General features: G+C 44.7%; 1 protein-coding gene across 2 annotated transcripts in view; it reads right to left on the reverse strand.

The window, feature by feature from the left end:
* The window catches only part of HADH (hydroxyacyl-CoA dehydrogenase), a 52,452-nt gene that overhangs the window by 15,546 nt on the left and 12,855 nt on the right, over positions 1-24,051 (reverse strand). Inside the window, exons 1-4 of one of the 2 annotated variants that reach the window (XM_012766256.3) lie at positions 10,823-10,867; positions 8,775-8,903; positions 5,519-5,676; positions 1,564-1,690 (exon numbers count right to left, since the gene is read on the reverse strand). In XM_012766256.3, coding sequence (XP_012621710.1) covers positions 1,564-1,690; positions 5,519-5,676; positions 8,775-8,903; positions 10,823-10,852 — 444 coding nt within the window. In that variant the 5' untranslated portion in view covers positions 10,853-10,867. Of the gene's footprint in view, positions 1-1,563; positions 1,691-5,518; positions 5,677-8,774; positions 8,904-10,822; positions 10,868-24,051 lie in introns of those variants that run through there. The other variant, XM_012766254.3, reaches the window with a different exon arrangement.

The raw sequence follows: 24,051 nt of genomic DNA on the forward strand, positions 1-24,051 counted from the left end.
AACCAGAGACTGAGCTAGGAAAAGGATGCTGCTAACTATGGAGTCTTAACGATATGTTGTTGGCTTAAAGGAGTCAGTAGTAAAGGTCTGCTGTTTTTTTTAAACAGGAGAGATGCATGTTTGTTCATTCATTCAACAAACAGCAATGTGCTACATACAGATACTCTGCTCTTGGTTCTGACGGAGTCTCTAGAGATCTATGTGTATACATACACATACACACACTGTTAAATGAGTTCAGTTTCAAGTAAAGGACCCACTTAGCTCGTTATATAATTCATTTTGGCGCTCACCACCAGCAACACACATCAAGAGCTAAAAAGTTAAACATTGTGGCCGGGCGAGGTTCCTCACACCTATAATCCTAGCATTCTAGGAGGCTGAGACGGGAGGATCACTTGAGGTCAGGAGTTCAAGAACAGCCTGAACAAGAGCAAGACCCCATCTCTACTAAAAATAGAAAAATTAGCCAGGTGTGGTGGTGGCACCTGTAGTCCCAGCTGCTCAGGAGGCTGAGGCAGGAGGATCACTTGAGCCCAGGAGTTTGAGGTTGCTATGAGCTATGATGACACCACCAGACTCTAGCCATAGCAAGACCCTGTCTCAAAAAAAAAAGCTTATGCTGGGTGGAGCAATGGGAGAGAGAAAGGAGGGCAAAGGGGTTGGAGAAGAAGGCAGCAGTGAAGAGAACAGATCCCAACACACTCCCAGGAGGCCGTGGTCAGTCTCTGGAAGTTCACCCGGCTCCACATCCCCCACAGTTCGCAGGGCAGTAATTCCTCAACCTCAGAACAAATGCTACTTTCATGGCAGCTGCTTCTCAGACCCTGTAATTAGCCCCCTATAAAAGGGAAGTTGCCACATTCTGGGTGCAAATTGTGGTGACTCCATCTCCCTCACACTCAGACTCCAGGCAGGCAAGCAGAAGCAGAATGCTGGGGAAGCCCTCCCTGGCCTCCCCTCCTCCACCTCCCAGGTTCACGACCAGGGGGTCAAAGCTATTGGAAGCTGCTTTTAGTAGGTCTGATCACAACACAGGAGATATGCCTCATCTGGGACAATGCCGAGGCACTGTTACCCAGGGCAGAATTTACCACGGGAATGGCGAACAGGGTGGTATTGTGGGTCTAATAGGAATTCCACTTATAGCACGGGGCAAGCTGACCTCAACAAGACAATCTGAACACGTGCAGGTCTCCCCTCTGCGGCCCCATCAAGCCAGTGGTCTCTAGTGCTGCCTTCCCGGTAAGACGCCTCTCAGCACTGCCCACCAGGCCAGGCTCAAATAAGGAAATGACATCCCACAAAGTTAACAGCCCTCCTGGACATTGCTGGTCAAAACACAAGGCTGCAAAGAAACCAAGTACAGGTACCTTCCTAGATACTAGGTGCTTTTGTCATCCCTTGGCTCTGAAAAAGACAGACTAGGGCAAGAGAAACAAGCACAGGGACAACCTTCTACCCTCCTGTTAAAATCCACGATGCGATCCCCGGTGGCAGGGCTGGCGTGACTCGGAAAGGTAGGACTGAGCAAGCTGGCAAAGCATGCAGACACACACTGACCTCCACAAGCTTCATCAGAGGCACTGGGTTGAAGAAATGGAGGCCAGCAAACCGGTCTTGTCTGGTGGTGGCGTTGGCTATGCTTGTGATCTGCAAGGAGGAGGTATTGCTGGCAAAGATCGTATGTCTGAGGAGAGAAAAAACGGCAGTGTATCAGAACACGCCTCGTGTTTGGAAGCTGTCGGCATGGCCCTACTGCGGGCTGCGTGCACAGGGACTGCTCACGGCCGGTCTGCCATCCTGTCCCACACAGGGAGTCGAGGAAAAGACACATCTTCATACAAGAGGCTGAGATCAAGTGACCTTTATTTAAATTTTGAAACTGTAAATTAAGTAAAATTGGAATTACCTGTTCCAAAGGTATATTTACCCTTCACCAATCTTTTCGTAACTGTGGGGAACAATTTTCTCCTGTATACATATATTGGTTAACTTTCATGGTAGGTGAGAATAAAAGGAAGTGGCTAATCAAGCTACTTAACCAACCCGAGCCACAAAGTGATACTCTAAATGATCAATGACCAGTGAAAGAAAAGATACATACGTCTGGGGAACAGACGCCTAAAATCAACAAAAAACTCTGAACACACACCTAATCCTCAACCAGAAACATCGGATAATAAACATTAATTAAGGCCTTTCCCTCAGGTGAAAAGCTTCACTTTTCCATTGGATAGGAATTAAAATGAAAACAGAAAAAACTCAACATGGTCCGAAAGAAGTTTGAGGGTTACACAGGTAGATTTGGGGGAGGGAGGACATAGGCATATACATCACACATGCTCAAGATATTCTGCTTACAAAATCTCCTCAAAAAGCACTACCATCTTGTTTTGTGTGTATAAAATGTTAAATTATTAATTTTTAAAAGTCCATACTGACTTAAACCAAATTAAATTTTTTAGGACCACAGTATAGTGGGCTGCCAAAGCCATCAGGTGACTCTTTCAGACCAGCCGACTCCCAGACTTTCCCACAGCGCCACCTTGTGGACGCAAATACACAAACCAGCCTGCTGCTAATTGCAAATGGGCCTGGGCAGAGGGCAGGCAGGGCTGGGGTCCCTCGCTGCCCAGATTGGGTTCCTGCTTTGCTAAAAGGCAACACTACCATCTGCCTGAACTCAGGGGCAGGTGGGAGGAGACCAGAGGGCGAAGAGGAGAAAGCAGCAATGCAGAGAGGAGGGAAGGGGTGGCAGGCAAGGCCAGGGTGGGGTGGCCGAGAGCCTTCCCCTTTCAGGCGCAGCACAGCGCCCTTCTCACACAACATCAGTCAGGCCATGGAGAGGCAGCAGGGGAGCTGTTCCTTTAAAAAAAAAAAATGACCTGTTTTTAAGGTTTTAAAATTTTAGTTTTTAAAATTTCTTGCTTTTTGGCTGATGGAGAAATAATGTAAACTATGCCACATTACAAAAGGTAATGAGAAAAGATCCTCTGCCAAGAGCAGTGTTTGTGTTTGACACAAGCGTTCCTCCACCCTGACCCACGACAGCCAGGACCGAGGCTGTGCCAGCCACGGCTCCACAAGCCCCTTAAGGAAGAGGCGTCTCCAAGATTAGCGTGAAATTACAATTGTAACATGGTACCTTGCATGGGACATTCAAAGGGCCACTTGCCTGCTAAAAGGGGAAACTCAGGCACATGTGACAAAACAATGAAGTGACATCGGAGTCCAGGCCCAGGCGTCTCCAGTGCAGGGCACCCCCGGCATGTTGGAGGAGGAGGAGGTCTCTCCCCAGCAGACCTCTGCCTCACCGCCCCAACCCGGGCCAGGCTGGCGCTGCTCCCAACAGGTGCCCACTGCCTTCTCACAACACACACGCAATGTGTTCACATGTTAAATACACAAGATTGCCTTATCTTAAAAAAACAAAACAAAAACACCACGTTTATATTTTCCTGGAAACATCTCTCTTAGATCATCTTTTTTCTGGCATTCACACACCAAAAAACTATTTTTCTCTTAAACACGCACAAAAAAAAATCTATCACAGGCGTGATGATCACCGGCAATGCCCCAAGACCCGCAGGCCCTAATACCAAGAAGAAAGGGGGGTGGTGGGGACAGCACAAGGACAGGGAGTTCGTGTTCTGCCGAGAGGAGAAGGGCAGGACTCAGCTTCCGCTGCCGGTGGGCCTCGGTCAAGCTTTTGGTTTGCACTGCTTATATGGCTGCTAGAAAAGTCATGCTCTCTTCCAGGGCGCAGCTGCTTCACCAGGGCTTTCAATGGAAACTTCATCGCCTGAATAAATTTTCTTCTCCCATGACAGGAACTAACTGTAAAACTTGGCAGTAAAGTACCTAAAGTACCAGTATCTCTCTCAACAGAGTGGCGTAAAAGAAAACTCTGCACGCGTTCATTGACAGTGGTAATCTACGATGAAAACAAACAGTGCAGAAAAGCATAGCTGAAGGCCAGAACCAAAGTCCCGTTTTCAGAGTGCCTACTATGGGTTATGCCCTTTGCTTTCACATGTAGTGTTTCACACCAGCTCAGGTGGAACAGCCCAGGACAGTGTCCGGCACACAGTAGGCACCCAGGAAAAGTGGGCTGAATTCAGTTAGTTTCCTAAACAAATCTGTACAGCGGGCATGCTACTGCCATTTGACACCCAGGAAAACTATTCTTGGACAGTTAGAACTGAGAACGTCTTAGAAATTATGTACCCTAAACTCACATTACAGATGGCAAAACTGAGGGTTTCTCCAAGGTCAGAGAGGGAAGTGGCTGAGGGCTGGCACCAAGCCCTCAACAGCCCTCCTGCTATGCCGCCAGGGGGCAGGCGGGTCCTTCCCTGTCACTAGGAATTGCCACCCTTTCAATGATGGTGATTAACTGCTTGGTAAAACTCCCCTTCCTGGAGCCAGTGTTGTATTTTCTTGGAGGGCTCCCTGCTGACTTGGCAGCCAGCACGGATCCAAGTGTCTTCTGTTTCTGTGAGATGTTCCTGCAGCCCCCAAATGCCAAGTTGAAACGCATGAGCACACTGATCAGCAGAGTGCCACACAGACCACAGAAAGACAAGTCTCTTCTCTTTGTCAGGGATAGGGCCTCTCCACCACTAGGCCGCCTAGCTCTGAGGGTTGACATTCCAGCAGGCTGGTATGCAAGTGTCTCTCTTTAGCCACTGCGCAATGTTGGCTCCCTGAGAATTACTTTTGTCATATAATCTTACTCTTGTCATTCAGTTCCAACCAAGAAGGCTGAAATGAGGCCAAGCAAATCCCAAGAAGAGCACAAATCAGTCAGGCGTCAGAGTCGCCAAAAGCCAAGAGAGAAACACAGTGGAAGGCACTGGATTTGGGGGGAAGCAGAGCGTGATATGAGCACAAGTTTGTTGACACTGCACAGACAGTACCACCTTATGCCAGGCCTGGCACCTTATGCCTGACCTGCGTGTGCTTGGCTCTTCTCTGCCAGGAATCCTGGTAAGAATTCAACGCTCCTTTAATGCTCCTTAGAGTGTTTTGATTGAACCCAGATAAAGCTCAAAAGAGGAGAGTTCTGGGGAACTTTGTATAAATAGAGAGGCATTCCCAATTATCTCATTCTGTTTGCCCCACCCAAAATAGGGGAGACAGAAAATTGCTCTGAGGTTCCTCAGCAGACACTTAAGCACATGCCCAAGCCCCTCATGGGAGGCCCACAACCAACATGCTACGGGGAACAAACAGGCCTGTCCCTGGATGGCCCCCGCCATTCTACCACGGGGGAACTCCACCCTCACTGGGGACAAGGATCAGATTAGGGCAGCTCAAGCCTCAGGGAGCAAACTGGGACGGGGGATGGAGAACAATAGCAACAACATGGTTTTGCTGCAAACAGCCGTGGGGCAGAAGAAAGAGAGGTCAAGGGACCTGGTTAGAAAATTCCTTCCTGGAAGAAGGCAACAAGCAAGGAGGAAAGCTCATGGCTCAGGGAGAGAGCCCTCAGAACCTGGCAAGGGTCACGTACTCAGCGGCAAACTTGTCCAGCCTTTTGAAGAGCTCGTTCTTCACCGCCAGATTCTCTACGATGGCCTCCACCACCAGGTCCGTGCTGTGCACCACGGCTGCCGCGTCCGTGCTGGTTGATATGCTGCTCAGGGTCTTCTCCACAAACTCGTCACCAGCCTAATGTAGCGGGAGGAAGGAGAAGAGAGTGTTCACCAGGCTTGTTGGAAATAGCATGTGATGTGCTGCGAAGGCAGAAGGAAAGAGGGCCATGAGAGACCCACACACCCAGACACAACTTCGATGCACTCTGAAATTCTGAGAAATAAAACTCCCTGCATTTCTGCTTAGAGAGGATGGCATCCCAGTGTACTTCCAGACACCAGGGCAAGAGCCTGCCTGTAAACAATCCCAACTGTGTGATTTTTCAAGTTCTTAGTTATCTCTGCTTGGGTTACCAAACTGTTCACAGCACCTGTTTTGGAGTCCCTGAGTGTACAAGAAGCCTAGAATTTATCTCTCAAGAAAAGGGCAGAAGTTGAGTTCAGCACCGCACACCAGTCTCAGAGGTGGTGCTGCCCATTCCTCTCTAACAAGAGGCAGAGACCAGCCAGGCAAGGCCAGAGCTGGGGTAGGGAAACCAAGCTCAGCAGGCATTTGCCAAACAATAACTGCTCATCACGTGTCAGCAGCTGGGGTTTCCAAAACAAGCCAGACATAGCCCTGCTCTCAAAGAGCTTGCAGTTTTGTCTTTTCCTCATTTTCCTCCTGTGACGCCAGGTCCCCACACACAGACCTCAGTTAGGGCAGAAATAGAGATGGTGCCTCCATGAGCTGCCATTTTATTTCAAGTGCTCAAATGCCACTTGGGGCAACTGTACCGTCAGCACAGAGCCACACCTTCCTCTGCACGGTGTCCTGGCAGGGGACAGAAACAGCAGAGGAGACTCCTAAGGAGCTGCTAGTCAGGAGCTGAGAAACTTGGGCCCTGGGGCCACCTTTTCACCCTCAGGGCGCGGCTCAGCACCATAGCCCTAGGAGAGGGCTGAAAGTTTGCACAGTAAACCAGGGGGAAATGCAGGCTATTGGGTTCAGGCTTACTCTGTCTTGACTCCAACCCTCAGCCCAGGACTCTTAAAATCCCCTCCACCTGGACCCTCATCAATACTCCTCCCCTCCCCCATATGGGGACCCCCACCCTTAAAAACACAAGGGACAGGTGAAGGAGATCTTAATATTTATCTTGATATTTATTCTTTGGATTTCATCAATGAGAGCATAAAACTATCTCCACTCCCACTCATCTGGTTTTTAAAAGGTGAGTAGACATCAGGAAAAATGCAAACCCAAACTACAATGAGATACCACTTCTCACCTAAGATGACTACATGGGGGGAAAAAAACAGAAAATAGCAAGTGTTGGCCAAGATATGGAGAAATTGGAATCCACTGCTGGTGGGAATATAACATGCAGTCACTCTGGAAAACAGGTTGTTGGTTCCTCAAAAGGGTAAACACAGGATGACTATACAACCCAGCAATTCCACTTCTAGGTGTGTACTCCAAAGAACTGAAAATAAGAACTCAAACCAATAGTATACAAGTGTTCATTGCACATTATTCACAATAACCAAAAGGTGAAAACGACCCAATTGATAAACCAAAAGGGTGGCTGCTGAAATAACAGGAAAGTATCTAATCCTGCAAATAACAGCTAAAGATCACTCTTGAGCTCTCCCTGCTCTCCCCTCTTCTCGGCCTCCCTGGCTGGCACCATGCAGCCACTCTGTCCTCAAAAACATCTGAAAAGAGCCAAAGACAGAAGGCAATATAATCTTTCCTTTTACATTCACCAGAAACAGCTTTTAGAATTTGTGTTATGGCCTCAAGGTGTCCCGGAGAAGCTCCGAGACAGACAGCTTTGTCCCCAGGCGACAAACTCCAGGCCTCCGTTTTGGAGGAAAACTGTCTCGGGGGCAAAATCACATCGTCCCCCCCCCCCACACACATAAGCCTGACCAGCTCAGAGATGACAAGTCCCACAACAATTACTATTTTTTCCCTCTTTCTCTGTCCCCCTGGCTGCTGCCACTCCTTTCTCTGTGGGAGGCCACCCCTGCCTTCCTGCTCTCCCCCTGCCCCCTTCCCTTCTCTCTCTCTCTCCCCTCTAAGAAGCTAAAATAAACTTTGTTAACTTTTATATCGTAATTTCTGTGTGAGAATTCTTTCTCCACCTGCACCATGAGCACCTACTGGGCTTTCTACTCTCACGTAAACAAACTGTGGTATACGCATAAAATGAAATGCTCTTTAGCTGTAAAAAGGAATGAAGTGACACATGGTACAATGTGGATGAACTCTGAAAACCTCGTGCTAAGTGAAAAGTCAGACATAAAAGAGTAAATATTATATTCCACTTATATGAAATGTGTGAATCTAATTAATGCCATTGAGTTGTGTACTTAAAAATGGTTAAAATGGCAAATTTTATGCTATCTATATTTTAAATAAAAAATTTAAAAAGGTAACTAGACACACCACTGTGGATATCAGAGGCAAAAACAACAAAAGCCCTCTTTACACACTTCTCTGCCTGTATACGGAGTGAAAATCCATCCGAGCCCTGAGGAAACCAATCTTAAGCAACTTTAACAAGTTGACAAAAGTCTAATTAAACGCAAACTCCTAAGTTAAAGTCACTGGAAAAGCAGCCAAATCCAGTGAAAAAGTTGGTAATCCAGAATGCCCAACCTCTGAAGAGCTCCTCAAATTCTTCTATCTCTTCTGCTCCTCAAAAGTGAGAATTATTCACCCTCTATTTTCCTCTCTAGATCATCATAAATAGGCAGAAGAGATTATCTAAGCAATCAAAAGTTTCTACCTAAATACAATGTTTATTACATTATTCTTTTTAACTCACAAGTACAAAAATCATCTTCCTGTTTCTCCCTCTTCCATCCTTATAGCAAAACAAGTGTTCCTTAATTCCAAATTCTCAGTGTTTTTCTGGAAGGAGTTTACCTACAAAAACTTTCTCCTCAACATCAAATCCTACAGAACAATATGGTTAATTTCTCCTGTTTTCTAATCAGCACTGCCTCCCCCCCATATTTAGTGATTATGTTATTATATTAGTTTAAAGTGATGGGGGAATAAGTCTTACACAGACAAACTAGACAAATTTAAAAATAAAGAAAACAAAGACCAGAACCCCTACCCTCACTAAATATGAAGCAGTCAGAAGACTGGTCTAAAAGACACTGATCATAAGAAGTTACCTTAGGGTTTTCTGCAAACTTCTTCTTTGCCACTTTCCTAAGGCTGTCCTCAATTCCCTGTCTGGATTTTGCCAGGATGTCCTCTGTTTGGTCTACCAACACTACCGTGTGGCCAGTTGCTGCAGCAACCTAGAGCAACAAAAGAATAATTTCTTTTTAAAAGAACGAAAACATAAAAGGTAAAAATAAATAAATAAATAAAAGAAGAAGAAGAAAATAGAATTTCATATGCCGCATGAATTCTAGCACCATGCCATTCCAAATATTGAATGAACATAACGACAAGCCAATATTAACCGAACATACATTCCTTACCAGACACTGTTCTACTGTTCTCACCACTTTTTGTGGAATACAACAAATTATCAAAACAACCTTATAAAGTTAAGAAGCATCTCCACAATCACACAACAGGTAGACGGCAGAGCTGGAATTTGAATCCGGGTTCTGAAGCCCACGCTCTAAGCCCTCCTCCCTGTACTCTAACAATGAGCCCATGTGGCTGTTGGAATTAAGCACAATTAGAAACCCAGTGTCTCAGCTGCACCAGCCACATTTCCTGCGCTCAACAGCCGGTTCACAGAGCGCCCACTGCAGAGCCACTGTCCTTTCTCCTCAGAGCCGGAGCAGCCACAGCAGCCCTTAAATCAGCAGCAAGACTTTAATAATCCTGGCAAAGACTCCTGTCCCCAGGGCTTAGTGACAAGACTCAGCCATTGAATTGTATATTTTAAAATGGTTAAAATGGCAAATTTTATGTTATATTTTACCACAATAAAAAAAATTAAAAGGCAACTAGACACACCACTGTGGATACCTAAGGTGCAAAATAACAACAAATGCCCTATTTGCACAGTTCTCTGCCTGCATGCAGAGAACTAGAATAAATTCACTACCTACGTAAACTTTCTCCTCAACCTCAAATCCCACCCAACAAGACGAGTATTTACTCCTCCTGTTTGGTGGTCAGCTCTCCCTGAACTCAGGCCAGTGCAGGACAGGAACTCCTTCACCAGGCACGCCAGCTGAGGGAGCATTCCTGAGGTGTGGAGTATGTTTAGTGACAAGTCAATCCCTGTGTCAACACAGTTTGGCAATAGCTTCGGCAAGGACCGTGGAATAGCTAGTGTGGCTAAAAATAGGCCACTGGGTCCCCTTACAGGCAAGTGTAAGTGCATCGGTCAAGCCGGAAGCAAGAGGCACATGTGGCCCAATACAAGGGTGAACAGGGCTAGGGCCAGCACAGTCGAGATACCCTCAGGATACCGGGAAGCCCCGTGCTTTGGAACCAACGGTGTGTAGGAGAGACGCAGCTTTACTGGAATGAACCTGCCCGTAAAAACAAGGAGATGACAGTAAAAAATAGTCCCAAACCATGATTGTGATTATGAGATTTTTGAAGTCAGGCAACTAAAACTGAAAGCAGAAAACCAATGAGGAAAGGAAACAGAAACAAAAGGGCACAACCTAAAGGCAAAACAGGTTCAATCCCAAAGCAAGATTTCCATGGGATAGTTTTCAAATGGTAAGACAGGTTTTAAGTGCAAGTTCATTAACCGCACCTATAGCTTCTCTGAGAAAGCAGCACACAGCAGGTGCATGTCTGAGCCTGCCCAGCCTGTAGGCAGCTTGAGAACTGAAAAGTCTGATAACCAGAGCAGGGCCAGGGGGCAGTGGGGCAGAGTTCTCCTGATAAAAGAACAGAGGCAAGCAGCAAACCTGCCTGTCATCAGAAACACAAAACAGCCACCAATCCAAGCCAAGGCTTCTCCCTAAGTGACAACAGACCAAGGCCCACCTAGTCAACAACTCAAACCATGTGATGCAAACTTGTACCTCCAAGTCAAAAAATTCTAAGTAAACATACAAGAGCAAATTTAGAAACTAGGCAGAAAGACTCAGCCCAGAGAAAAAAGGGTGGACTAGCATGGCCTCCCAGCTCACTGCTCCCGGGAAGGAGGTGAAGGGCGCGGACAGCTGCCTGCATGCAGGCTGCTCACTCAGAAAACAGCATTGTGAATTTGCAGAGAAGCAGCATGGACACTCACCGCAGGAAAGAAGGCGATGGAGAGACACATGCACTGAGACTGGAGATGGGAAGAATTCAACAGAGAACAGAGCTCTGGAGGGCCACACTGGCCCAGCCAGTGCAGTGCGACCTGACCTACAGCAGGACACCCGCCACTCCCACAGACCTCCCATCCACTCAGACAGGGACACGCCTGGGGTTGGTGCACAGCTGTGGCACAAGACAACAGGCCCTGCGGAGAAGAGACAATAGCAGTAGCCACAGTGAACTCTCAGGAACGCTGGGCTGGGGAGGGACTGGACTGAGCTGTGGCTTTCTGGGATGTTCACTGGAATTTGGGGAGGGGCCCCTCACCCCTGGAAGTCAGCAAGAGGAGGGCATTAGAGCTGACAGGATAGCAGTGGGCTCCAGGCAGGGGAGGGGAGCGGAGTTCTCTGTGGGGCAGACCTGCCTCTGCGGGAACCTGGCGTCTAAGAATCAGGCCGCAGTCTATCTACCCAACCCCCTTCCAGGTCCCAGCCGCCTCCTGCCTCCTGGGCCTTCAAACCACCTTCTAGGCTGGGTCAGCCTGCATCTGCGTGCTCCCCATCAACCAGAGTCCTATGCACACAAGCCCTGAGACTGCCGCCACCAGTGACAGGAAGCTTCCCGTGGACAGAACACCAAGCTCCCAGCCTCCTCAGGGTACCTCCCATCCTACAGACTCCAGTCAGACGGCAGGCGCCATGTTGCTCTATAACTACCAGGCCCCACCCCCCCACCCCACCCCCCCGTCTTCCCCTGGGGGCTTTGACTCCCCAGACTCCGTCCTGCTCACTCCCACACAGACATTTCTCAACTCCAACTCAGACTGCAGGAGCCACAGGAGTCCAGTGGTCCCAGGTTGTTCTGCCTGACTTCAGAGCCTGGTCATTCTGGGCAGACTGCGTTGCAGAAAGTGGGTTGGAGACAACCAGAGGGTGGACCTTCCTTTACCCAGAATCTTTTTCTCTCCTTCCCCTACCCCTCTCACAGCTACAAAGAGAGACAACTGAGACGTCATACAGAGGCTCCCACAGGAAGTGGGGCTCAGAAATTCCTTTTTGGGGTCCTGCAGTGGACTGAGGGGTGTTTGGACTGTGAGTTGCTTGCTGCCAGCCCTCCCTGCTGCTGCTTGCCTTGAAGCCCCATTAGGACAAGACAGGCCCCAAGGCAGAGGGACAGCAAATCACTGGGGGCACCTCGTGGGTGACATGGGACCAGCATTCTTCTCCCTGGCATGGTCAGAAATTGAGCTCCGGGTCCCTAGAGACGGGCCTGTAGGCCAGATCCCATATACCCAGGTCTCGACTGCATCGCCCAGGGGCACAAAGGGGATATTTGTGGTTTATTTAGTCTCTTGAGATGTGGGGACAGCACAAGGGGGAAAGAGCAGTATGGATCCAGCTGCAGTGAACTAGTGGGGCACCCTTCCTCCCATGGGAGGGCCACGCCCCCAGCTCACACTGGGACACTGACCAGGGAACTTCTCTCCTGCATCACAGCCTTTGGGGAGCTCAGCTGACTTGAGGCCATGCCTGTAGGCAGAGGGCTGGGAGAAACTGAGAAATAGGGGAGGGTTGAAAGGATCAAGGCCTGCTCTAGACAACCAGATTAAGGGTCTCAGATGCTCCCACCTCCACATGCAGACTCTCTGGTTAAGTGGGGCCACGTCAGCAAAGAGGCAGGGAAGGGTCCTTTAAACCCTGCATATCCCTTACCAGCATTTGTGGAGCTGGAGGGTAGGTTCATCCAACTTACCCCCACCCCATTCCCCACCCAACTCTACTGTGGTAGGGAATAAAGGACTCACCTAGAAGTTCCAGGGCCCCACCTACCACCTGGGGCATTAGAGGGCTTTTCTTGAGGAACTAGAGCTGGTTACAGGATCTGAAAACAACATTGCAGCTTGTTCCCTCCAGCCACTACCACCTACTGACTAGGAGGTCAATTTTCATGTTTGTTACAGCATTTATTAACTCAATCATAGACGGTGTGGTTGACCCACACCCACAAGCACCTCCTACTGACTCAGAGATTAAATGGGGCATGTCAATGTCTAAACAAAAGAAAATCCAAAAGAAAGAAGCAGCATCTGTTCCAGATGAGAAAGAACTTGTGAAAGAGCTCTGGAAGTAGGAAGGATCAGAGCAAAAGATCACCCTCAAAAGGGAATACCAGCTCACTAGTAATGGATACCAACCAAAAGCAGAATATTGAAATGACAAACAAAGAATTTCGAACATGAATTGTAAGGAAGCTTAATGAAATACAAGATAAAATAGAAACCCAACACAAGGAAATCACAAAAACAATGCAGGAAATGAATGAAAAATTCACTAAAGAAACTGAATTATTAAAGAAAAATCACACAGAACTTCTGGAAATAAAAAATTCATTCAAGGAATTACAAAACACAGTGGAAAGCCTTAAGAACAGGTTACATCAAGCAGAAGAAAAAATCTCAGAGCTTGAAGACAACACCTTTCCACTAAACAAGTCAGTCACAGAGATAGAACAGAGAAATAAGAGGAACAGGCAAGGGCTACAAGAAATATCAGATTATGTAAAGAGGCCTAACATAAGAATCATAGGCATCCCTGAGGGTAAAGAGGAGACTACACAAGGGTTGGATAATTTATTCGAGGGAATGATTGAAGAAAATTTCCCTGGCTTTGCTAAAAATCTAGGTTTATCTAGATACAAGAAGCTCATAGGACCTCAGGGAGGTTCATCACAAACAGGAAAACACCATGACACAAAGTCATCAGACAAAATAAACACAAAAGAGGTGCTCCTATAAGCCATAGGCAAAAGCGGCAGGTAACTTACAAAATAAAACCCATCAGACTAACTGCAGATTTCTCAACTGAGACCCTACAAGCCAGAAGGGACTGGGGCCCCATTCCCAGTCTTCTCAAACAGAATAATGCCCAGCCTGTAATTCTGTATCCCACAAAACTAAGTTTAAGGGGGAAATAAAGTCTTTCTCAGACAAGCAAACACTGAGGGAATTTGTCAAGACATGACCTGCCCTGTAGGAAGTACTCAGAACTGCATTATTGATGGATCAGCACAATGAACATGAACGAAGATAAAATTACCCAAAAGCTACAGGTCAAAGGCCAGATACCACATGGCTCAAGAGATAAAACAACACAACAAAGTTCCACTGAATAGGATGCACCAAAATCCACCCCACCTATCAATTCCTTCAATAAACGTGAATGGCCTGAACTGCCCACTGAAGAGACATAGGCTGGCCAAATGGATAAATATACACAAACCAACTATCTGCTGTCTTCAGGAAACACATCTAACCACAAAGACTCATCCAGACTAAAGGTGAAGGGATGGAAAACAATTTTCCATGCTAATGGAAACCAAAAGAAAGCTGGCATAGCAGTTTTCATATCAGATAACTTAGCCCTCAACAAAAGTAATGAAAGATAAAGATGGTCACTATATAATGGTAAAGGGAAGAATTCAACAAGAAAACATAACAATGTTAAATATCTATACACCTAACACTGGAGCACCTAGATTCATAAAACAAATCCTACTTGATCTAAACAAAATGATAGACAGTAGCACTATAATAGCCAGGGACTTCAACACCCTTCTGACAGAACTGGACAGATCCTCCAAACAAAAAATAAATAAGGAAACAAGGGACTTAAATAGAACTCTAGAACATATGGGCCTACCAGACATTTACAGAACATTCTACCAAAACCCACCAAATATACATTCTTCTCTTCAGCTCACAGGACATTCTCTAAGACCAATCACATCCCTAGACCACAAAACACGTCTCAACAAATTTTTTAAAAATAGAAATTATGTCATGCATCTTCTCAGACCAGAGTGGAATAAAATTAGAAATCAACTCCAACAGAAACACTCATCTCTACACAAAGTCATGAAACCAAAAACCTACTATAAATCACTGGCAGGTCAAGGAGTAAATTAAAATGGAAATCAAAAGATTTTTTGAACTAAATGATAATGGGGACACAAATTATCAAAATCAGTGAGATACAACTAAAGCAGTCCTGAAAGGAAAATTCATAGCCATAAATAAATATCTACATCCAAAAAGACAGATCACAAATCAACAATCTAATGAATCTTCTCAAAGATCTGGAAAAGGATGAGAAAACCAATCACAAACCCAGCAGAAGAAAGGAAATAACCAAGATCAGACCAGAACTAAATGAAATAAATAACAAAAGAACTATAAGGAAAACCAATAAAACAAAAAGTTGGCTCTTTGAAAAAATAAACAAAATCAATACACCTCTCGCTATATTAACCAGAATCAGAAAAGACTCTAATGAGCTCAGTTAAGAATGAAAAAGGAAATATTACAACCAACACCACAGAAATATAAAATATCATCCCTAAATACTATAAACATCTCTATGCACATAAACTTGAGAATGTGGAAAAAATGGAAAAATTATTAGAAACACACAGCCTCCCTAGGCTCAATCAAAGACACAGAATTCCTGAACAGACCAATATCAAGTACCAAAATTGAAATAGTAATAAAAAAACTTTCCAAAAAAAAAAAAAAAAGTCCCGGACCAGATGGTTTCACACCCAACCTCCCTAGGCTCAATCAGGAAGACATACATAGAATTTCTGAACAACCAATATCAAGTACCAAAATTGAAGTAGTAATAAAAAGCCTTCCAAAAGAAAAAGTCCCAGACCAGATGGTTTCACACCCAAATTCTACCAGACTTACAAAGGAGAACTGGTGCCTACCCTGCAGAAATTATTCCACAACATCGAGAAGGAAGGAATCCTCCCCAGCACGTTTTACAAAGCCAATATCAGTCTGATTCCAAAGTCAGGAAAGGATGTAACAAAAAAAGAAAACTAGAGACCAATATCCATATGAATATAAATGCAAAAATTCTCAATAAAAGTCCGAACAAATTGAATTCAGCTACTTATGAAAAAAAATCCATCACAATCAACTGGGCTTCATCCCAAAGATACAGGGATGGTTCAACATACACAAATCCATAAATGTAATTCACCACATAAATAGAAGTAAAAACAAAGACCACATGATCCTCTTGATAGACGCAGAAAAAGCATTCAACAAAATTCAGCACCCTTTTATAAGAACATTTAACAAAATAGGCATAGCCTGAAATCACCTCGATATTATTAAAGCCATATATAACAAACCCACAGCCAGCATCATACTGAATGTGGAAAAATTGAAAATTTTCCTACTTAGGCCAGGCGCAGTCATCACACCTGTAATCCTAGCACTCTGGGAGGCTGAGGCGGGAGGATCAGTTGAGGTCAGGAGTTTGAGATCAGCCTGAGCAAAAGTGAGATCCTGTCTCTACTAAAAGTAGAAAATATTAGCCAGGCATAGTGGCACACACCTGTAATCCTGCCTACTCGGGAGGCTGAGGCAGGAGGATCACTTGAGCCCAGGAGTTTGAGGTTGCTGTGAGCTAGGCTGATGCCACAGCACACTAGCCCAGGCAACAGAGCAGGACTCTGTCAAAACAAAACAAAACAAAACAAAACAAAACAAAACAAAACAAAACAAAACAAAACAAAACATTCCCAGTTAGAACTGGTACAGTAAGAACAAGGTTGCCCTCTATCACCACTTCTATTCAACATAGTGCTGTAAGTCCTAGCTAGAACAATCAGATAAGAAAAGGAAATGGCATTCAAAGGGGGGCAGAAGAGGTCAAACTATCACTCTTTGCAGACGATATAATCTTACATTCAGAAAACCCCAGGCCGGCCGCAGTGGCTCACGCCTGTATTCCTAGCACTCTGGGAGGCTGAGGCGGGCGGACTGCTTGAAGTCAGGAGTTCGAAACCAGCCTGAGCAAGAGCGAGACCCCGTCTCTACTATAAATAGAAAGAAATTAATTGGCCAGCTAATATATATAGAAAAAATTAGTCAGGCATGGTGGTGCATGCCTGTAGTCCCAGCTACTTGGGAGGCTGAGGCAGGAGGATTGCTTGAGCTCAGGAGTTTGAGGTTGTTGTGAGCTAGGCTGATACCACGGCACTCTAGCCTGGGCAACAAAACAAGACACACACACACACACACACACACACACACACACACACACATATATATGTCCCCAAAGATTCTGCCAGGAGACTACTGGAATTGATAAATAAGTTCAGCAAAGCTTCAGGTTACAAAATCAATCAATGTACACTAATCAGGAGCATTCATATACACCAACAACAGTCAAACTAAGAAGCACATCAGAGATTCAATACCTTCCACAATAGCAACAAAGAAAATAAAATACCTAGGAAAATATTTAACGAAAGAGGTGAAGAACCTCTCCAGGAAGAACTACAAAACACTGAGGAAAGAAACAGCAGAGGATGAAAGCAGATAGAAAACCATACCATGCTCATCGATCAGCAGAATCAACATTGTTAAAATGCCTATACTACTCAAAGTGATCTACAAATTAAATGCAATCCCTATTAAAATGCCAACATCATTTTTTGCAGATCTAGAAAAAATAATTCTACACTTTGTATGGAAGCAGAGAGGACTCCATATAGCCCAAGTTATGTTAAGCAAAAAGAACAAACTGGTAGGCATCAATTTACCAGACTTCAAGCTATATTACAAGGCTATAGTCACCAAAATAACATGGTACTGACACAGAACAGAGACACAGACCAATAGAACAGGACTGAGAACCCAGATATAAAACCATCCTCATATAGCCATCTGATCTTTGACAAAGCAGACAAAAACATACACTGGGGAAAAGAATCTCTATTCAATAAATGGTGCTGGGAAAATTGTATAGCCACATGTAGAAGATTGAAACAGTATATCCATGTCTTACCTCTCACAAAAATCAACCCACAATGGATAACAAACTTAAATCTACGGCATGAAACCATAAGAATTCTAGAAGAAAATGTTGGAAAAACTCTTATAGATATCAACCTAGGCAAAGAATTAATGAAGACCCCAAAAGCAATCACAGCAACAACAAATATAAATAAATGAGACCTTATCAAATTAAAAAGCTTCTGCACAGCCAAAAAACTATCATTAGACTTAACAGACAACCTACAGAATGGGAGAAAATATTTGCATGCTTTACATTTGATAAAGAGCTAATAGCTAGAATCAATGCAGAACTCAGCAAAATCAGTAAGAAAAAAATCAAATAACCTCACTAAAATTGGGCAAAGGAGATGAACAGAAACTTTTAAAAAGAAGATAGACTAATGGCCAAGAAACATGAAAAAATGTTCAACATCTCTAATCATCAGGGAAATGCAAATCAAAACCACAATGAGATATCACTTAACTCCAGTGAGAATGGCTTTTCTCAAAAAGTCCCCAAACAACAAATGCTGGCATGGATGTGGAGAGATAGGAACACTCATACACTGCTGATGGGACTGTAAAATAGTACCTCTATGGAAAGTAATATGCAGATGTCTTAAAGAACTAAAAGTGGAACTACCTTTTGATCCAATAATCCCACTACTGGGTATTTACCCAAAGGGAAAAAAGTCACTCTACAATAAAGACATCTGCACTCAATCGCAAAGATGTGGAAACAACCCAAGTACCCATCAATACATGAGTAGATTAATAAAATATGGTATATGTATACCATGGAGTTCTACTTAGCCCAAAAAACAATGGTGAATTAACACTTCTTGTATTATCCTGGATGATGCTGGAGCCTGTAAACTAAAATAAAATTTTAAGGCTCACCCCCACCAGCTGATTAAATGGACCCCCTCATGGCCAAAGGAATTCCTAAAACAAAATTGCCTGCCAAAAGGAGGGAGGTCAGATAGCCTCATCATGCCCCCCTCCCTTCTTGGAGACATTCGTTATAACCCATTTGCAGGCCTAAGGGTATGTAAGACAAACCTTCAGGTCCTCAATTTACACAACAAATCTATGTCCTGTGGCTTATCTCTGAGAACAGCTCCTTATGTTAAAACATTCCAAGCCTTTAGACAAAGCTTCATGTCTTTAACCAATTACAAGCCAAAGAATCTTTAAACCCACCTATAACCTGTAAGCTCCTGCTTCGAGATGCTCCACCTTTTTGGGCCAAGCCAATGTATGCCTCCCACGTATTGACTGATGACTTTACCTATAACCCCTATCTCCCTGAAATGTATAAAACTAAACTGTAACGCAGCCACAGTGAGTCCACCTGCTCAAGGCTTCTTGGGAGTGGCTCCGGGTCATGGTCCTCAAACTTGGCTCAGAATAAACTTCTTTCAAATATTTTAGAGTGTGGATTTTTCCATCCACAAGCCCATTCTTCCAAGTGAAGTATTATAAGAATGGAAAAATGAGCACCACATGTACTCACCATCAAATTGGTACTAACTGATCACACTTATGTGCACACATGGAAGTAACATTCATTGGGTGTTGGGCAGGTGGGAGGAGGAGGAGGGGATGGGCAAATGCACACCTAATGGGTGCTGTGTGCACTGTCTGGGATGGGCACACTTGTAGCTCCAACTCGGGTGGTGCAAAGGCAATATATGTAACCTAAATGTTTGTACCCCTGTAACATTTTGAAATTAAAAAATAAATAAAGACTCAGCACAACAGGCCTGAGACTGCTATTCTCAGAAAAAGGCTTGCTTATAAGGTTGTCTCTTGGGTGGCATCTAGAACAGAAGATTTCAGGAGGGTTCCTGCTATTCCCTGATAAGTATGACTCACTGTGCCTAAACTGCATGTGCTAACAATGTAGTTCATGCTGAACACCTGTCTTCCTTGTCACAGTATGGAATTTTGGAATCTGCCAAGCAGTTGGTGACTACATGACCACCCCCAACAAAGAACCTGAGCACTGAGTGTGGGGAGTGGGCTCTGTGGCTAGCGAGTGCACCGGAGCAGGCTTCTGGGAGTTGAAAAAAGAGACGGGCGGCAGCGGGCAGATGAGACAGGTTCCTTCCTTGTCGAGGGAGTGCAGCTGCGGCGAGAGCATGGCGAGAACATGGTGAGTACTTACTCACCATGGCTCAGAACACGGTGGCAACTTGCTATGGGCCGCATGATCACACGGGTTCACATAGGAGATAACACCTTAGTTATTACATAAGTGTGCTGACTCACATCTCCCAGGAAGGCCAACAGAAGACACGCCAGCGATTACTTTAGTTTGGCCCAAGAAACCTATTGCCTACACAAGTGAATTTCCCTTATTCTGAGTCTCTCATGAGCTCCCCAATAGACAATATTTCACGTGTGTTGTCACAACTTGTTGCTGGGGGAAATTAAGTGTGTCCTGTAGGACTCCCCCGGGAGAGAGGACCCTTGGAAGCTCCTGCCTGGTCTCCTCTGGACTTCACCCCACATGCCTTTTCCCTTTGCTGATTTTGCTTTGCTTTTGCTTTGCTATAGCATGACTCTATGCTGGGTCCTGTGAGCGCTTCTAGTGAATCACCAAACCAGGTGCAGGTGGTGGGGGACCCCAAGGCAGAAACTAAGAAAATAAACTTCAAATCCCAGCTGCAGGTGGCGAGGAAACTGAGGTGTTCTGAGATGGGCAGCCCTGGGAGCACAGCCGCAGGCAGGAGGATGTCACGTCCGTGAGGCTGGGTCAAGTGGAGGTGCAGCCTGGGGACGTCCATGTTTGTTTCGGATCCTCTGACAGTCCCTCTGGAATGACACGAGTGATTTTCACTTTGTTCCTCTTAACCTCTGCCTTGGTTCAAGCTCTGAACAGGCCAAGCAGCATTCCTGGGATTCATCCAATCCACTCCCTCCCTCCCCCAGCAGGCAGCCCTCAGACTTTTAAGTTCCTCAAGGAGTTGGGTGACAAGCATGTTAGGCATGAGATGGGGCCAAAGCTAAAGGGAACAGAGAGAAAGACAATAAGAACAGTGTCCTTTTACTTAGGGAGTTTGTAATCTCACTGAGGAAATGTGAAAAGACATTCCCAACAACCTGGGGTGCCAAATCAAATAAAACCACCATGGTGAAGACCTCTGTTCTCAGAACACTGGGAGAGGGTGAGAAGAATACACCTAGAATGGGTTCAACTTCCAAGGAATAAATTATCAACCTTAAAGAGGTGGGGTGGAAGTGATATCATGGCTTTATTTCTAGAAAGCCCTTTCAAAGTTATTAGAATCATGTTTGATTGTGATTATCACTGGGCATTTTTGGTTATGTTGCAGCTAAGCCATAATGCTAGCCTCATAATTACTTTTTTTAAACTGTAAACAGAACAAAACCTAGAGAGGAAGCACCTTTAAATATTTAAGTAACACAAGAGGTATGTACATTTGTAAAAATACTAAACTTCAACCAGGAAAAGCCACAACCAAAACCATTTTCAGCGTAAATGCTGACTTGCCACTTCTCTCCAAAGTCCTCTGATAAACACGGGGAGAAGACATGGGGTTAACTTAGTCACTGCCTTTCTTCATCCTGGCATCTGAATGGACACACCAGAAACAACACATATACGCAGAAAGTCGCCAAAAAAACAGCTATTAAATCAAGGCTCTCCAGGCAATGTTCCAGGAGAGCAAAGTGCACGTGTCAAATGATCAAGTCAAAGTAACTGAGTGTAAATTGTTTATTTTCCCATCTCACAAACTATAGGAGGAGCAAGGAGGGGCCAAACCTAACAAGAGGGAGAAGAACAATTCTTCTTTCACAAAGTGTTACTAACTGATCACGTTTCTGCTTTGCAAAATTTTCCTCAGCCTCCCTGGTCTGAAAGAGGCTGCATCTCTTGTGGGAACTTCAGCTCAATTTTTCTCCCTATCTCAGTCAAATGCCTGGGGTATTTTCTACAATTTTGGATTCTCTAAAATGTCCAAACTTGCATTTCTGGTCCAGTGAGAAGGCAATGTATGCTCTAAATGCTTTTATTCCTGGCCATTTTTTTAAATACTTTTTATTTCAGCCTTTCTTTCCTGGGTTATCTCACAAAACTTCAGGGAAATATGAAGGAAATCTTATAGTATAGACATTCCACAAACACAGATAGAAAGAACACTCCTGCTTAAACCTAAAGTACATCATATAGTTAGGTCTAAATGAAGAAAATACAGATGAAGAAGAGAAATTTTAATTCTCCTTGAAATATTTTCCATTTTAGGGTAAAGCTCTGTGATTTAGGTCACAATGTTATTACACAACAATAAACTACCATCACAGCATAACTCCAAGTGATTTCAAGAGAGCATTTGCATTTCACCCATCTGCAGATTAACCCACTCTAAATGTCCAGGTTCCCTGCAATCGCTTCTTACAGGCATACCCTAGAGACACAAGGTCAGCAACCTCTTAAGGGCAACTTCATGTCTTATTCATCTTTGCAAACCCCAGTGCCTGACCCACTGTGAGCACTCAATGCATGAACAACACATAACCCAATGCCTGGTACATATTAGATGGTTAATAAAATATCCACAGGATTATGGGTCCAATGTTCTTTGAGTCTATTACTCCACTGCAAATGGGGTTGGTGTTCCTCTCCTACTGGTGAATTAATCTAAATGGACTACCAAAGAGATAAACTTAGTGTATGGGAAGACTGTCCCTTACCTCCATCCAAACCATGAAAGCTACACAACTCTCATTCCAGACTGGCTTGACAGACCGAGCTAGGCTTATTATTATTAATATACTTGTCTTATTTCTCCTATGAGATCCCCGAGAGCTGAGAGAGCCAAAAGAAGTCAGTCTCTACCTACCCTCGATTAACAGAAAGAATGTAAGCTTTTAAAAAGAAAAAAGCCAAATGCAGCAAAAATAAGAGGAGCCACATACTGAGTATCTACCATGTGCCAGGCTCATACTTTGCATTTTCCAAGACTATTTCTGATTACTCCAACAATACTGCTGAAATAGACAATACCTGCATTTTGCAGAAAAAGAAATGGGATTAGAGAGGGTGAGTCACTTGCCTAAGACCACTCAGCTCTTAAGCCAAAAAGCCAGGATTCAAATTCCAAGACGGCCTAGCTCCACAACTTGTCTTCATGTAATCCAGTTAGAAGAGTAAAAGGGATGTTGCCCTATTTGTTGAAACAATCAGCTTTTAAGATACAATAAAAATAAAATGCCAAGTTACAGAAATTTCATGTTATTGACTTTTTTGTATTCTCTTTCCTCTATGCCTTAGTTAGGCAATTATTATAGACTTGGTATCGATAGCACTAAAAAGTCCTCCTGAGAAATCACACATCAGTTCTTCCCCAAACTAAAGTCCTAACTAATACACTTTAAACAGTCCTTTATGAAATTGGCATCACCATTCCATTTTACAGATGAGGAAAACTGAGACTTAGAGAGGTTAAATAATGTGTCTAAGGTCTCATGGCTAGTAAGTGGAACAGTAACATACTCATCAGCAAGCATATTTTGGCTTTAATCAAATCAGTCACAGTATTAGCAAAAATCACTTGATAAACAAGAGCATCTATCCAGACAAATGACAGTTTCCATGTCAGCTTTAGAGACTCAAAAGCAAGACAAAACACCCATACACATCATAGCTCTAGGTCAGGAGTTTCCACGGCGTGGGTAGTGGACCAGCAGAAGCAACATCACCTGGGACTTGTCAGAAATGCAAATTATCGGACTCCACTACAGACCCAGTGAATCAAACCTTAGGTTGGGGCCCAGTGAGCTGTGGTGTAACAGCCTTCCAGGTGATTCCGATGCTCTTTAAGGTTTGAGACCCACTGCTCTAAGATCCGTGCCCCAATCTGGCTGTGGATTAGAATCAGATGAGGAACATTTAAAATGACCAAACTCCAGGCCCCACCTCCAGATATTCTGATTCCTTTAGCCTGGTATGGCACCTATGCATTAGCATTTTAGAAACACCCCCAGATGATTCTAATACGCAGTGTGCCAAGCACTGCTCTCTAGTAACCTGCCAGCACTGCTCCCTGTTGCCACCCACAGCAGCCATTCCTGGTTTGCCTACAATCTCTGCAAGCCTCTGAGACAGTTCCAAGGTCTTCCTGTTGCCCTGTGTCCATGAGAGGGTTCCAGGCATCATCCTGAATACAATATTCAGAAGACTCCTCTCTGCAAATTGCAGAAAGGTCAGGCCCTAGCAGGCCCCTTCTGCCTCGGACTCTTCGACATTAGGGTCTTGTTCCACCTCCTCTAAATACAACTTGCTTCTTAATTCCTTTCTTGAAGGTCAAACCCTGCACTTGTTTCCTCCAATTATGCTTCTT

The sequence above is a fragment of the Microcebus murinus genome, chromosome 27, assembly GCF_040939455.1.
Source record: "Microcebus murinus isolate Inina chromosome 27, M.murinus_Inina_mat1.0, whole genome shotgun sequence".
Classification (NCBI taxonomy): Eukaryota; Metazoa; Chordata; class Mammalia; order Primates; family Cheirogaleidae; genus Microcebus; species Microcebus murinus.